Genomic DNA, 16,261 nt, shown 5'->3' with positions numbered 1-16,261 from the left:
AATTTTTTTAGGCTGCCTATTTTTTTAAGTAAAGTATCCTTAGGTGCTTTTAGGTAATAGAGTCATGAATATATTCCTTTTATTGGAATAAGAGGAATTTATTATAAAATAAAAGGAATAATAAAAATCATTCATTCATTCATTCAGCACTTATCGAGCACCTTCTCCACGCCTCAGGTAAGCAATGCATGTTTAGCCAGGAAGGCGCAAAGTGATAGTGTGGTGGGGTTAGTTCCGTGGTAGATGCCTTCACAAAGAGCAGGGTGTCCAAGCTGAAAAAGGCTTCCTAGAAGAGATGACCCAAGGGAAAACTCGAGGAAAACATAGCATTTACCTGAAATATACTCTGAATTCATCCCAGTCTATTCCACTCCTTCTAGACCTTCTTTTGCCAAGCTGTTCTCCTTAACAGGTTTTCTTCTTTTCATAAAAAACTGTATCCCATTGTGGTCATTAGTGAACATCAAAGTGGTATGAAAATCATATTTAAATCCATAATGGGGAGAGGTATGGAATAAAGATGGTAGGTACACACAAAAAGGCCATGAAGTTTGTTTTGCATAATTAGTACGTTATGAAAAGGGCTTCCCTGGTGGCTTAGCAGTAAAGAATCTGCCTGCAATGCAGGAGATGCCAGTTTGATCCCTCGGTTGGGAGGATCCCCTGAAAGAGGAAATGGCAACTGACTCCAGTATTCTTGCTTGGGAAGTCCCATAGACAGAGGAGTCAGGCAGTCTACAGTCCACGGGGTCGTGAAAGAGTCAAACACGACTTAGTGACTAAACAACAAACTATACCATGTGCAGTGAAGTTGTATATACCCTGGAGCAACTAATAAGAAATACAGGCTTGATACCTACCTTTCTAAAGGTTTAAGCATGGAAGCAGAAGTAGGAGATATACTTTTAAGACATTTACATAATAATTCCAAATGGTTTACGCTCTACCTAACAGGTAGTACTGGCAGGTGGAAGGTTCTCAGACATTGTTGAACGTGAATATAAGGAACAGGCTGCAAACGCTCAAAGGATTCAAGAGACTACAGGTCATTGCAAGCTGGAGCACTAAAGGAAGATCTTAAACCGGATGTTGAGGAGGACTTGAGTCTCAATAAGTGAAGGGCAGTGGGCTTAAAGATGAACTTGGTGTGCTCAAGCTTAGGTAAAACTGGTAAATTTGGATAGTGTCACATTGTTGGTAAACTCTTCTGTTAGTCTCCTTTGAAGAGAAGAGACTATGTCAGTTTCATATTCCTTGCACAGGGTCTGGCACATAAGATGGACACAGTAAGTGTTGACTGCTTGACCTACTGACAGTCAGACATACAGACTGGCTGACAGGTAGAAAACTTCAAAAGCTAACTCCAAGAACTTTTTTTGGGCAATGATAAAATTAATGATTAGGGAAATTTGGCTGTAATTGGAGTATAGAATGTCAGATGTAATGGAGGAGGATCAAATACAATTAGGAAGCTCTTGCAGATGATAGGAGGCTGAGAGAGAAGTGGGCAAGTGGCCCTGGCAGGGACTGGAAAGGAAGAGTTTAAGAGTTACTGAGAAGAAATGACAGGTGAAAGTTAGGTTTCCTATCTTTGACTCAGTCTGATGTCAGGTGCCCTAGAAGCAGAGCCTGAGATGGAGAGTTTTGTACAAGGGACTCAGTGAGGGAATACTGTTGGGTGAACCCTGTGTGCTGCTAAGTCCAGCCCCAGTGTGGAGTGGGAAGCACACCACCGAGCTGCCCCTCCCGGAAGCGAGGGGACCATCTGTTGTGTCTCCCCAGTTCCTGGCTGTGCATTGTCCTCTGAGTAGGAGGGAAGAGCTCATCACCTCACAAGCATTTCCTAGCCAGGTGGCTGGTTCCTTTCCGCCAATGGCAGGTCCCGGGAGAAGGGTCAGCAGTGAGGTGTTGATGGCCAGGACTCATAAGTGGAGTTTGGGGGCACTAGGCTGGTTAAAAGGAATCCGGGGGAACCACCAGTGTTTCCTACACTCTGTCCCAGTCTGCTCTTCATAAGGGGCTCTGCTGAGGACCTTCAGTGGCTTCCCATCACATCCAGAATAAAAGCCAAACCCCTTATCCTGGCCAACTACCATCTACTCCTTTCTACCCTTTTGGCTTTATCTGTACACATTCTCTCCTTGTCCAAATTTCTTTATTGTTCTTTCTCAAACATCCAGCTCATTCTCACCTCAGAGAGTTAGTGCTTGATTTTTTCTCTGCCTGAAATGCTCCTTCCCTGGGACTTTCATCACTAACTTCTCATCATTCTGGCTTCTCCACTCAGGTGTTCCCTCCTCAGAAAGGCCATCCATTGTTGTGTCTTGCTAAGAGGCTGTGATCTGTACAAACTCTTCTGTCCTATTCACAGCTGTCACTTGAGGCCTTGAGAAGTGGACACCCAATACATATCATTGAATGAATAAACATCTGCTTCAGAGAAATGAATAAGAGACAAGGGTTCAATATCTTCCTGAGATAGTGAAAAGCTGTGAAAACAGTGGAAACATTGACAGAAATAAGAAATGTGAAGGGTGCATCAACTTGTACAAAAGGATGTAAAACTTTTTTTCAGACAATTTGATCTTGAGGACACTGTGGAAAATGCATGATAGAGACAGAACTGTGTAATGATTTGAGGTATAGTTTTTAGAACTGAATTCATATTCTAGCGCAAACCACCTACAAGATATTGGGCAAGTTATTTAATTTCTCAATACCTCAATTTTCTCACTTGTAAATGAGGATAATGATATTGTCCTCATATAATGGTAATACAGTCCTTTCATAAAGTCATTGAGACGGCTCAGTTCAGTTCAGTTTAGTTCAGTCGCTCAGTCATGTCCAACTCTTTGCAACCCCATGAACCGCAGCACACCAGGCCTCCCTGTCCATCACCAACCCCTGGAGTCCACCCAAACCCATGTCCATTGAGTCAGTGATGCCATCCAACCATCTCATCCTCTGTTGTCTCCTTCTCCTCCTGCCCTCAGTCTTTCCCAGCATCCGGGTCTTTTCCAATGAGTCAGTTATTCACATCAGGTAGCCAAAGTATTGGAGTTTCAGCTTCAACATCTGTCCCTCCAATGAACACCCAGGACTGATCTCCTTTAGGATGGACTGGTCGGATCTCCTTGCAGTCCAAGGGACTCTCAAGAGTCTTCTCCAACACCACAGTTCAAAAGCATCAATTCTTCGGTGCTCAGCTTTCTTTATAGTCCAACTCTCACATCCATACATGACTACTGGAAAAACCATAGCCTTGACTAGACAGACCTTTGTTGGAAAAGTAATGTCTCTGCTCTTTAATATGCTGTCTAGGTTGGTCATAACTTTCCTTCCAAGGAGCAAGCATCTTTTAATTTCATGGCAGCAGTCACCATCTGCAGTGATTTTGGAGCCCAGAAAAATAAAGTCAGCCACTGTTTCCACTGTTTCCCCATCTATTTCCCATGAAGTGGTGGGTGGGACTGGATGCCATGATCTTCGTTTTCTGAATGTTGAGCTTTAAGCCAACTTTTTCACTCTCCTCTTTCACTTTCATCAAGAGGCTTTTTAGTTCTTCACTTTCTGCCATGAGGGTGGTGTCATCTGTATATCTGAGGTTATTGAGATTTCTCCCAGCAATCTTGATTCCAGCTTGTGCTTCTTCCAGCCCAGCGTTTCTCATGATGTACTCTGCATAGAAGTTAAATAAGTAGGGTGACAATATAAGCCTTGATGTACTCCTTTCTTGATTTGGAACCAGTCTGTTGTTCCATGTCCAGTTCTAACTGTTGCTTCCTGACTTGCATACAGGTTTCTCAAGAGGCAGGTCAGGTGGTCTGGTATTCCCATCTCTTTCAGAATTTTCCACAGTTTATTGTGATCCACACAGTCAAAGGCTTTGGCATTGAGAAGACTAGATGAGTTAAAACCCACAAGTCATATAAAACAGTTTCTGGCTAATAGCATTATTTTGAATGGAGTTTCAGGAGTTCTGAACATAGGACAGACAGTCAAAACCAAGGCTGGGGTCTGGGAGAGACTAATGCAGCACCTACAGGACAAGATTTAAGGGGGCCCTCACTTCGATGGTTGTGTGCTTGCCCACTCTAAGCATGTTTCCCCAAACTTTGTATCTTTGGCCCTTCCCTTGTCTCACCCAAATGCTGTCCTGGTCGAAAGAATCAAAGAGAAAAATGGTTTGTTGGTAAGACTCTCTAAATCCAGTACTTATCACACCTCCTTCATCTGGCCTTGGTGGGAATGGTTTCTTGCTATTACTAATTTCTTGGTTGTGTCACTGTCCTTTTGTTGCTTTGTGGTCTTTTCCATCACTTACGTAACCAATCCCCTGCAGTCTGTCCCTCCTCTCAAGTACTCTGAGTGGACTGTTTTCCTGGTTGGATTCTGATGGCTCAGTATAGTCTAGAGCTACATAATAAGCATGGGATTTCAGGGACGCAGGAGGAGAAGCCAACTTTTATGGAGTGGTTTCAGTGTGTTAGGTACTTTTCCTTTTAAGGTAATTAATCCTCATCAGGTGGTGGAGTGGTGCCCACTGCATACTTTGTAGATGAGAAATCAGAGACGCAAGGAGGTGTAACTCATCTGGGGCTCCTAAGTAACAGAGCTGAGATTCAAACCTAGTTTAAAGGTTTATACCCTTTAAACATCTGGAGGGTCTCCACATTGTGGGTACACTCCTATCAAAGAACAGGAATTTATTTTATTTTTTTTCCCAGTGAGAGATGCTTTTTATTTTCAGGATACTCACCATCAGTAGTCTCCTTCTTCCTCCTCCTCTGCCTCTCCTCTTTCTCATTTTCCTTCTTCTTTCTTTCTTTGTTTTGATGAAATTCACATAACATGAAATTAATCATTTAAAGTGGTCAATCAGTGGCATTTAGTACGTTTTCAGTGTTGTGCAGCCACACTATCTAGTTCCAAAGCATCCCATTGTTCCACAGTAAAACCCCTTATCCATTTGTTTCTCCCTACTCTCTCCTCTCCTAGCCCCTGGCTCACATCTGTTTGAATTCTGTTTCTGTGGAGTTACCTATTCTGGATAGTTCTTATAAATGGAATTATACAGTATATATCTTTTTTTCATTTTTATTGTTTATTTATTTTTGACTTTCATTTCTTTTTCTTTACTTAAAAAGATTTTATTGAAGTATAGTTGCTTTACAGTGTTGGATTAGTTTCTGCCATACAGCAAAGTGAATCAGCTATCCATGTACCTATATCCCCTCTTTTTTGATGTTCCTTCCCATTTAGATCACCACAGAGCAATGCGTAGGGTTCTCTGTGCTGTACAATCGGTCCTCATTAGTTACCTATTTTATACATAGTATTGTATAAATGTCAATCCCAATCTCCTACTCCATGCTACTTCTCCTTCCCCCTTTTATATCCATAGGTTCTCTACGCCTGTGTGTCTATTTATGCTTTGCAAATAAGTTCATCTGTACCATTTTTCTATATTTCACATATATGTGTTAATACACTATACTTGTTTTTCTCTTGTTGACTTACTTCACTTTGTGTGCCAGTCTCTAGGTCCATCCACATCTCTGCTAATGGCACAATTTCATTTTTTATGGCTGAGATTCAAAGGATTAGATCTGGTAAACAGAATGCCTGAAGAACCATGGACAGAGGTTCATAACATGGTAAAGGAGGTGGTGACCAAAATCATCCCAAAGAAAATGAAATGCAAGAAAGCAAAGTGGTTATCTGAGACGGCTTTACAAATAGCTGAAAAAAGAAGAGAAGCAAAAGGGAGAAAGGGAACGATATACCCAAATGAATGCAAGAGAATAACAAGAAGAGATAAGAAGACCTTCTTAAGTGAATGATGCAAAGAAATAGAGGAAAACAATAGAATGGGAAAGACTAGATATCTCTTCAAAAAAATTGGATATATCAAGGGAATATTTCATGTGAGGATGGGCATGATAAAGGACAGAAATGGTAAGGACCTAACAGAAGCAAAAGAGATTAAGAACAGCTGGCAAGAATACAAAGAAGGACTGTATAAAAATAGGTCTTAATGACTTAAATAACAATGATGGATGGTCACTCACCTAGAGCCAGACATCTTGAAGTGTGAAGCCAAGTGGGCCTTAGGAAACATTTCTATGAACAAAGCTAGTGGAGGTGATGGAATTCCAGCTGAGCTCTTTCAAATCCTAAAAGATAATACTGTTAAAGGGCTGCACTCAATATGTCAGCAAATTTGGAGAACTTAGCAGTAGCCACAGGACTGAAAAAGGTCAGTTTTCATCCCAATCCTAAAGAAGGGCAATGCAAGTTCAAACTATTGTACAGTTGCGCTCAGTTCATATGCTTGCAAGGTAATGCTCAAAATCCTTCAAGCTAGTCTTCAACAGTACATGATTTGAGAACTTCCAGAGGTCCAAACTGGACTTAAAAAAGGCAGAGGAACCAGAGATCAAATTACCAAAATTCCTTGGATCACAGAGAATTTCAGAAAAACATTTACTTTTGCTTCATTGACTATACTAAAGCCTTTGATTATGTGGATCACAACAAACTGTGGAAAATTTTTAAAGAGATGGGAATACCAGACCACCTTACCTGTTTCCTGAGAAACCTGTATGTGGGTCAAGAAACAACAGTTAGAACAGACATGGAACAAAATGGAATAATAGACTGGTTCCAATTTGGGAAAGGAGTATGTCAAGGCTGTATTTGGTCACTCTGCTTATTTAACTTGTATGCAGAGCACATTATTCAAAATGCTGGACTGGGATGAATCACAAGCTGGAATCAAGGTTGCCTGGAGAAATATCAACAACCTCAAATATGCAGATGATACCACTCTAAAGTCAGAAAGTGAAGAGAAACTAAACAGTCTTCTGATGAAAGTGAAAGAGCAAAGTGAAAAAGCTGGCTTGAAACTCAACATTCAAAAAACTAAGATCATGGTGTCTGGTCCCATCACTTCATGGCAAGTAGAAAGTTGAAAAAGTTCAAGCAGTTACAGATTTTATTTTCTTGGGCTCCAAAATTAGTGCAGATGGTGACTGCAGCCATGAAATTAAAAGATGCTTGCTCCTTGGAAGAAAAGCTATGACAAACCTAGTCAGCGTATTACTAAGCAGAGACTTGACTTTGCCAACAAAGGTCCATATTGTCAAAGCTATGGTTTTTCCAGTAGTCATGTGCAGATGTGAGAGTTGGACCATAAAGAAGGCTAAGTGCTGAAGAATTGATGCTTTTGAATTGTGGTGCTGGAGAATACTCTTGAGAGTCCCTTGGACTGCAAGAAGATCAAACCGGTCAGTCTTACAAGGAAATCAACCCTGAGTATTCATTGGAAGGATCGAAGCTTAAGCTGAAACTCCAATACTTTGGCCACCTGAAGCAAAGAGCCAACTCAGTAGAAAAGACCCCGATGCTGGAAAAGATGAGGACAGGAGAAGAGGGTGGCAGAGAATGAGATGGTTAGATAGTTATCACCGACTCAATGGATAGAAGCCAATGGCACCCCACTCTAGTACTCTTGCCTGGAGAATCCCATGGGCGGAGGAGCCTGGTAGGCTGCAGTCCGTGGGGTCGCTAAGAATCGAACATGACTGAGCGACTTCCCTTTCACTTTTCCCTTTCATGCACTGGAGAAGGAAATGGCAACCCACTCCAGTGTTCTTGCCTGGAGAATCCCTGGGACAGGGGAGCCAAGTGGGCTGCTGTCTGTGGGGTCGCACAGAGTCGGACATGACTGAAGTGACTCAGCAGCAGCAGCAGCATCAGCTATGGATGGAGTTTAAGCAAACTGTGGGAGATAGTGAAGAACATGGAAGCCTCACATGCTGCAGTTCATGGGCACAGAGTTGGATACGACTTAGCAACTAAACAACAACAAAAGTATTCCCTTGTATATACATAGTACTTCTTTATCCATTCCTCCCTTGGTGGGCATTTAGGTTGCTTCCTTGTCCTGGCTATTGCATATACTGCTGCAGTAAACATTGGGGTCCATGTGTCTCTTTGAATTATGGTTTTCTCTGGGTATGTGATGAGGAGTGGGATGGCTGTGTCATATAGTAGTTCTATTTTAAGTTTTCTAAGGAACCTCCATGCTGTTCTCTCTAGTTACTGTATCAATTTACATTCCCACCAATAGTATAGGAGGCTTCCCTTTTTTGCACACCCTCTCCAGCATTTATTGTTTGTAGATTTTTTTATTGATGGCCATTCTGACTGTTGTGAGGTGATGCCTTGTTGTTTTGATTTGCGTTTCTTTGTAATTAGTGATGTTGAGCATCTTTTCATTATGCTCTTTGACTTAGCCTAATATTTTGTGGATCATCCACATTGTAGTATGTATTAGTACTTTATTTTTATTGCTGAATAATATTCCTTCATATAAAAATATACACACACACACAGATATATATATATTCTACAATTTATTTTTCCATTTATCCATTGGTAGAGATTTGGTTTATATCTTTAACTATTGTGAATAGTGCTGCTATGAACATACATGTGCATATATACATTTATTTGACCACCTGTTTTCAATTCTTTCAGGCATATATGGTCTCATTAACTTCTACTTATTTTCCTAATTCTAATTCCTATTTATTTAGTTGCTAAGTTGTGTCCAAGTCTTTGCCATCCATGGACTGTAGCCCACCAGGCTACAGTCCTGTCCTTGGGATTTTCCAGACAAGAATACTGGAGTGGGTTGCCATTTTCTCCTCCAATTTAATATTACAAAGTGATAAAATATGTCATTAATTTCTGTTAAGTTTTTTCTCTTCTTGAAATCTTAATCATATTTATAATCTCCTAGTTTTAATTTATCCTCTAAGTTTTGCTTTTATTTCTGCTCACTGTATATGTGTGTACATGTATGTATGTGTGAGTCTGTATATGTTGGTGGGGAGAGAGAGAGAAAGTTGTTTGAACATTTAATATAGCCATTCTGGGACCTAAAAGTTGTTTACAACCACTGGCTCATGTTTCATATCAAGATTTTATATAAAGTCCTATTTCTAAGTTCAAAAGGTCATGCTTCTTTCAAGGTAAATGCTAATAGCAAAGAGTTATTTGGATATTGGGGTAAATAAATAAATGCAGCTACTTTTAGTTATATGCAAATAAAATTTTGTTTCTCTTTTAGGACAGATAAGCAGATGAGGGAGGAATCATTATATTTTTGTAATCTATGTGAACAGGAAATATAATCTAAAATAAATTGAATGCACAAATAAAATAAACACTCAGGTGCAAATTATTTATTTGTGAAATGAAACCTCTTGAAAAGAGAGGAATGCTGACAGCAACTTAGTATTGCAATATACTGCACTTCTATTCTTACCCTTACATTTTCAAAGTCATACATAGTAATTTAGTTACACTCCCATTAATATTAGTGGGAGTTTTGAAACTTATATTCATGCACACATCTTTGAAAATGTATGGGTGAGTGAAGTCGCTCAGTCGTGTCCGACTCTTTGCGACCCCATGGACTGTAGCCCACCAGGCTCCTCCATCCATGGAATTTTTAGGCAAGAGTACTGGAGTGGATTGCCATTTCCTTCTCCAGGGGATCTTCCCAACCTGGGGATCGAACTCGCGTCTCCTGCATTGCAGGCAGACCCGTTACTGTCTGAGCCACCAGGGAATCCCAGAAAATATATGGGTCAGAGTAAATTGTTAATGAAAAACTGGGTTTCATTTTTAGTGAAATAGTTTCAATCTCTTACCAAAGATGTCCTAGAAGGCACCTTCATTCTAGTCACAAGAGAAGAATTGTGTATAAGGCTACTATTTGGAGGTCGTCTTCTTTAAAGCAACATGGTTAATAATCATATTGAAGAGGAAAAAAAATGTTTTCCCACCCTTAAAGAACACAAAAATTCAGGACCTATGTTGTTTAATAGTAATCAAAGGATCTTAGACCCTTTCAATGGACGCTTTCAGCTCAGTGCACGTGATCAGTGATAGAGGCATGCTAAGGTGAATTTTAATTAGGACTAAATTGTGGTATTACTCTTTCATACCCTGAGCATCTGTTCCCTTCAGAAATGATGATTTATGCAGGCTATCAGAGCAGACAGCTTGCTACAGCTTATGTCACGGTTAGTGGGAACCTGGTGGTAGCATTTTAGGAAACCAGCATCTAAATGGAGACTAGCTGGTGTATACAATATAGGTAATAGGGGGAGGGGAAGCACGATATGTCCATTTTTAATTTCAAAGCCAAATATTGACTTGACTTTAAAAAAATCTCTTCTAGACCATCTGTTGTTAATGAAGAAAGTAACCTGGACAATGAATGGGCTGATGCTTCCTACTGATGTCAAAAGACGGAAAACCAAGCCTGTTCTTTCTATTAGAATGCAGAAACTTATTGAGAAGACCTCAGCCCGAATTCTACTCTTTAAGAATGGCATGGGGCAGGATGGGCATGAGATTACAGTGGGAAAGGAAACAATGAAAAAGGTAATCTTGTATTAAATATTGAAGTAAAAATTAAATCTCAAAGTTTTTATGGCTCTTGAAATGTGTTTTTTCCTTCTGTATATCACTGTCAGCAAATAAACTGAAATATTAAGGAGTCATTATAGAGAATGCAAGAATTCAGCTGTTTAGAAGTATGTTTATTGCACTTACAACATAACTTACTTAAGCAACAGCATTTCAGGAAATAATTTGGCCAACATACTTGGCCATTTCCTTAGGTAAAAGTTATGTTTACACTTGAGGAAACATTCCAGTTGGTTATAATACTTTACAGGGTATTTAGGTTGAAGTCAATTTAACTAGCTTCAAAGCTCAAACCTGCTCCTTTTCATTTAGAAGAGTAGTTAAAACCTAGAAGCCCCTCTACTCTTCACAGTAATCAATGAGATCTGAAATAGCAACGATTCAGTTTAAAAGTATCCATATGCATTAAAAAAAAAGTAAATCTGGATAGGGCTAAGAAAAATCATGTAACAATTCAGCATACTTTAAGAAACAAATTTTAAAGCATTGTCATATAAATGCATTTTTTTAAGAAGGTGCTTGTACTTCCCAGGTCTTTGATATTTAAAAATACAGAGAAACTAATGGGAATTTGGTGGAGGGGAGGGGAGTCTTTTCATTCAGATAAGGATTTTTCAGTGAATCTTAAAGTAGCTTGATAATAATAATGAAAGCAATGAAAATTTATTAAATATGGATTAGAGAGACAGTGAAACATAACCAAACTATTTAGGTTTTAATCCTAGCTTTGTCATTCACTATCTATAAGACCATTTATAACTTGCTTTGAGTCTCAATTTCTTTATCTGAAAACTAGTGATAGTAACATGCCTATCTGATAAAACTAATGTTAGTGTTCAGTGTGGTATTATGTGTGGAGTACAATGCCTGGCACTCAGAAAGTTCCCTTTAAATTCTTATCTTGCTATTCTCTTCGTGCTTGTGCTGAGTCAGTCTTTCATCTCTGACTCTTTGCGACCCCAACGGACTGTAGCCCCTGCCAGGCTTCTGTGTCTGTGGGGATTCTCCAGGCAGGAGGACTGGAGTGGGTTGCCATGCCCTCCTCCAGGGGACCTTCCCAACCCAGGAATCAAACCTGTGTCTCCTGCACTGCAGGCGGCTTCTTTACCATCTGAGCCACCAGGGAAGTCCAAGAATACTGGAGTGGGTGGCCTGTCCCTCCCTTCTCCAGAGGATCTTCCTGCCCAGGAGTTGAACCGGGGTCTTCTGCATTGGAGGCGGATTCTTTACCAGCTGAGCTACCAGGGAAGCCCATTCTTCTCTTTAGGACTCATAAGTACACATCTAATAGAATTTATTTTTCTTATTAATGGGAAACATTTATTTTGAAATGAAGATAGCTATAAATCATTTTGTTATACCAGAATATTTTCAAAATGAATATTGCTTAAAACAGGTGAATAGTTGACTAGATATTGGAAATTTTTATTATTGAAATATCTATTTCTTCATCGACTTATTTTTGTAGTTGTTTTATAACTACATCTGTGTAAGAATATTTACTAAGGAGCTGGGAAACTGGATTTTATTTCCTTTTTATCTGCAGATTTGGACTATAAGTGAAATGAGGGATATTACACACCAGAGCAAATTGCTAAGGCAAGTTGTAACATCTTCCCTGGAGATTTTGAAAAATAGAGAATGTGGACATCTCTTGGATTGTTCAAATGTAGTCATTCCTGGAGATGGAAGCTAGATTAGATAACCTCTTGAGTTCACTTCAGTTCAATCTCTGTAATTCTATGCCTCAGTGGTAAAATTGGGGTAATAGTCACTCTTACAGATTACATGTTCTTAGATGAAAGGTTGAGTATAAAACAAAAATGTCACTGCTATTTTGCTTTTTGACGTGAGAGGTCAATTTATTTAAAACTGGATGTTCAAAGAATTCTTTCACTTATTTTTTTCTTCAGTTTGTAAAATTTAGAGAACTGTCACAATTTTTATTCAGTAATAAATGTATTTGTAAACATTTGTCTCAATATTACTTTTAAGAATGTGGTAAAAGAGAGAAGGCAGTTAAACACTGGTGTTGGGTGTTGATAGAACTTTTTGGAGGGAAAATAAGGCTAGCTAATTATTTTTTGTATAAAATTTAAATTTTGAAAGGTTTGTTGATAATCACAGGGCAATGCCCATTTATCAATTAATATCAGATCAGCAGTAGGACTAAAAAGGTGGTATAGACATAGGAAAAAACATAAATTATTTTCTCCTTTATGATAAAATATTAGGAATATCAGGAACTAATGGCTATTTTTAGATTATTGCTAAGTAATATAAAAATGAAGTAAAAAGTAAAGGACTCTTAATATGGTGAAGGTTACTGCAGTGAAATGAGGGAGTTATATAAGATGGGTGATAAAATAAGGTAGTTGGAGCTTAAAAGTCCCCTCTGATACTCAGAATGGAGTCAAGGAGAAATAATTGTATTTCAGTAATAGATACATAATCAAAATGAAGGTTAAAAGGTTAACTAATTAAAAAGTTTCAATGAGGGCAAAAGTGATACCATTCTTCTCTATACTCTAGAATATCAGAATGATGGTCCATCCCCTTGAAATTGGAATCAGGTGGTTTTAGAATTACTTTGTATGATTTTAGTAATCACACAGCACCCACTACTATGGGCATTGGCTAAACATTATCCATGTGTTGAAAAAGATATTAGGAAAAATTTGTGGGCACAAATGCAAAGTAAATGTAAAATGAAAACTGCTTTAGATATATAGCTTTTTGAGGTTAGCGTTGTGGTAGATAAGTTTTATTTTCCCTCAGTTACCTCCTGGAATCTTTGTCAGAGAAGAAGTATTAAGCTGTGTGAATTATTGTATTATCCAGGACGTGTGCTCAGTCATGTCTAAGACTCTATGGACTATAGCCCACCAGGCTCCTCTGTCCAGGGGACTGTCCCGGCAAGAATACTGGAGTGGGTTGCCATTTCCCCCTCCAGGGGATCTTCCTGACCCAGGGATTGAATCCAGGTCTCCTGCCTCTCCTGCATTAGCAAGTGGATTCTTTACTACTGAGCCACCTGGATAGCATCTCCTTTATGTGACATCTTTATCTTTTCTCAGCAGTTAATAGTTATATTTTATTTGTTTTTTGCTAGCTTTCTGTGTTCTATCACTAATAGCATGAGATTACAGTGGTGGAAATGATGAAAAAGATAATGAAATCAATGAAAGAATGGAAAAAACCCATGTTATCTCACTCTCCAGTTTGACCTGATTATTCCCTATAACCACCCTAGTCCCTTCACCTTCAACCTGGAGATTATCTTTTTCTCTCTTCTTTCTTGGATGCCTCTCTCCTAGTCCCCCCTCTATCTTCCTTTACTCTATTGTGCACATAATGCTAGTGACTTTCTGAGAAAACCTACATCAGAATCATCTTGTCTGTATGTTAAAAATTCAGACTTCTGGGCCCTACTCCGAGCCTATCAAGAATCTCTTGAGCTTGGGAATCTGAATTTCAGCAGATGTCTCCAGATGTTGCCTAGTCCCACTAAAATTTAAGAACTCTTGTTCTCTGGTGTTATAAAACCTCAAACTTACAAATTGATGGGAATTTTCACAGTCTTCTGTTTGTTCTGTATTTCCATTTCTCATGTGGTATAAGAGAAAGATAAGTTGTGTGACAGAAAATAATTTATGGGAAATTAGGTCACTAGTTGCTATGAGAACTAGTACAAGGAGTTCAGAAATCATGAAAAAGGAAAATGTCAACAAGTTAGCAAGATGGGAGTAGTATATGTATAGTAAGTCTGACTTAGAAAAAAGTAAATATTCCCTTAATATTTGTATGTAAATATATTTCATTGCAGTAATTTTTCCCTGTCACTAGTGAAAGATCACATAAGTATTGAGGGAATTACTCACATAGGACAGTTAGGATATAAATAAATAATAGACATATCAAATGCCTTTAAGTCAGAGGAAAATTTAGACTTCTATGATATTTACCATTTGTTGGTTTGAAAAATAGTTCAATAAACAGCAACAACAAAAAACATTAAGAAGTTTAAGAAAGACCCTTGGGACTTCCCTGTGATCCAGTGGCTAAGAATCCTCACTCTCAGTGAGGAGGGTGTGGATTCCATCCCTGGTCAGGAACTAGATCCCAAGTGCTGCAACCAAGAGTTTGAGCACCACAGCAAATGATCCTGCATGCTGCAACTAAGATTTGGTGCTGCTGCTGCTAAGTCGCTTTAGTCGTGTCCGACTCTGTGTGACCCCATAGACAGCAGCCCACCAGGCTCCCCCGTCCCTGGGATTCTCCAGGCAAGAACACTGGAGTGGGTTGCCATTTCCTTCTCCAATGCATGAGAGTGAAAAGTGAAAGTGAAGTCGCTCAGCCGTGTCGGACTCCTAGGGACCCCATGGACTGCAGCCCACCAGGCTCCTCCTTCCATGGGGTTTTCCAGGCAAGAGTACTGGAGTGGGGTGCCATTGCCTTCTCCAAAGATTTGGTACAGCCATATAATTAAATAAATATTTTTATAAAAGAGAGCTCCATTTCAAATATAAATTGATGCAAACATTATGGAAAACAGTATGGATGTTTGTTTAAAAACTAAAAATAGAGCTACCATATTATCTAACAATCCCATTCCTGGGCATATATCCAGAAAAGACAAAAATTCTTAATTTGAAAAGATACATGCACCTCAGCATACCTATCAACACTACTTACAATAGCCCAGATATGGAAACAACTCAAGTGTCCATCACCAGATCGGGCTTAAAAAGATGTGATATATTTACACAAGGGAATATTACTCAGCCATGATAAGAATGAAATATTGCCATTTGCAGTGACTGAGACGAACCTAGATAATATCATAATAAGTGAAATCAGAGGAAGATAACTTTTCTTACATATGGTATCACTTATATGTGGAATCTAAAGAATACTACAAATGAATCTGTACAAACAGAAACAGGTTCACAGACGTAGAAAACAAACTATGATTACCAAACTGCAAAGGGAGGTTGGGAGGGATAAATTAGGAGTAGGGGATTAACAGATACAACCAAATATACATAAAACAGATAAACAGCAAGGATTTACTATATAGCACAGGAACTGTGGAGAAGGAAATGGCAACCCACTCCAGTACTCTTGCCTGGAAAATCCCATGGACGGAGGAGCCTGGTAGGCTACAGTCCATGGGGTCGCAAAGAGTCGAACACGAGTGAGTGACTTCACTTTCACTTTCACAGGGAACTGTACTTAATATCTTATATAACCTCTAATGGAAAATAATCTGAAAATATATATATAACAATCATTTTTCTATATACCTGAAACTGATACAATATTGTAAACCAAGTATACTTAAATTAAAGGACAAATAGGAAAGGCCCAATTTAGTTTAAAAAAAAAATACAACATACAAAATTCCACAGCATGACTGTGGAATGTTCACATACAAATCAGTAGCTATAACAGAGATTTTCCACACAATGTGAATTAAAGAATTTAGAGAACATTTTAAGAGATTCAAAAGGTAGCACCTGGAGTAACAAAATTTGATTAAGGATATTCAACATGGATTCCAACAGGAGAGGTCATGATTATTTATGTTGGAAGTTCTTTAAAGAGCTTTTTATGATATATGAGCAAAAGCCCATTGATACTGTTATTGCTTTAAAAATTGGTCTATTATCCATAACCAGGGTTTAATATCAGGTTAAAAAGCAGAATTTTTAAAAATATAGAAATTGATGATACAGTTTATTCTCAAGAG

The 16,261-nt window shown here is 38.9% G+C and overlaps 1 protein-coding gene across 1 annotated transcript in view; it reads left to right on the top strand.

The window, feature by feature from the left end:
• The window catches only part of DCDC1 (doublecortin domain containing 1), a 428,530-nt gene that overhangs the window by 32,497 nt on the left and 379,772 nt on the right, over positions 1 to 16,261 (top strand). The window contains exon 5 of the mRNA XM_052652176.1: positions 10,259 to 10,464. Within this exon, the coding sequence (XP_052508136.1) occupies positions 10,259 to 10,464 (206 nt within the window). The remainder of the gene's footprint in view (positions 1 to 10,258; positions 10,465 to 16,261) is intronic.

Source organism: Budorcas taxicolor, chromosome 15 (assembly GCF_023091745.1).
Source record: "Budorcas taxicolor isolate Tak-1 chromosome 15, Takin1.1, whole genome shotgun sequence".
In the NCBI taxonomy this organism is placed as follows: domain Eukaryota; kingdom Metazoa; phylum Chordata; class Mammalia; order Artiodactyla; family Bovidae; genus Budorcas; species Budorcas taxicolor.
Note: the sequence above shows the minus strand (reverse complement) of the source record. Positions and strands in the feature narration are given on the sequence as shown.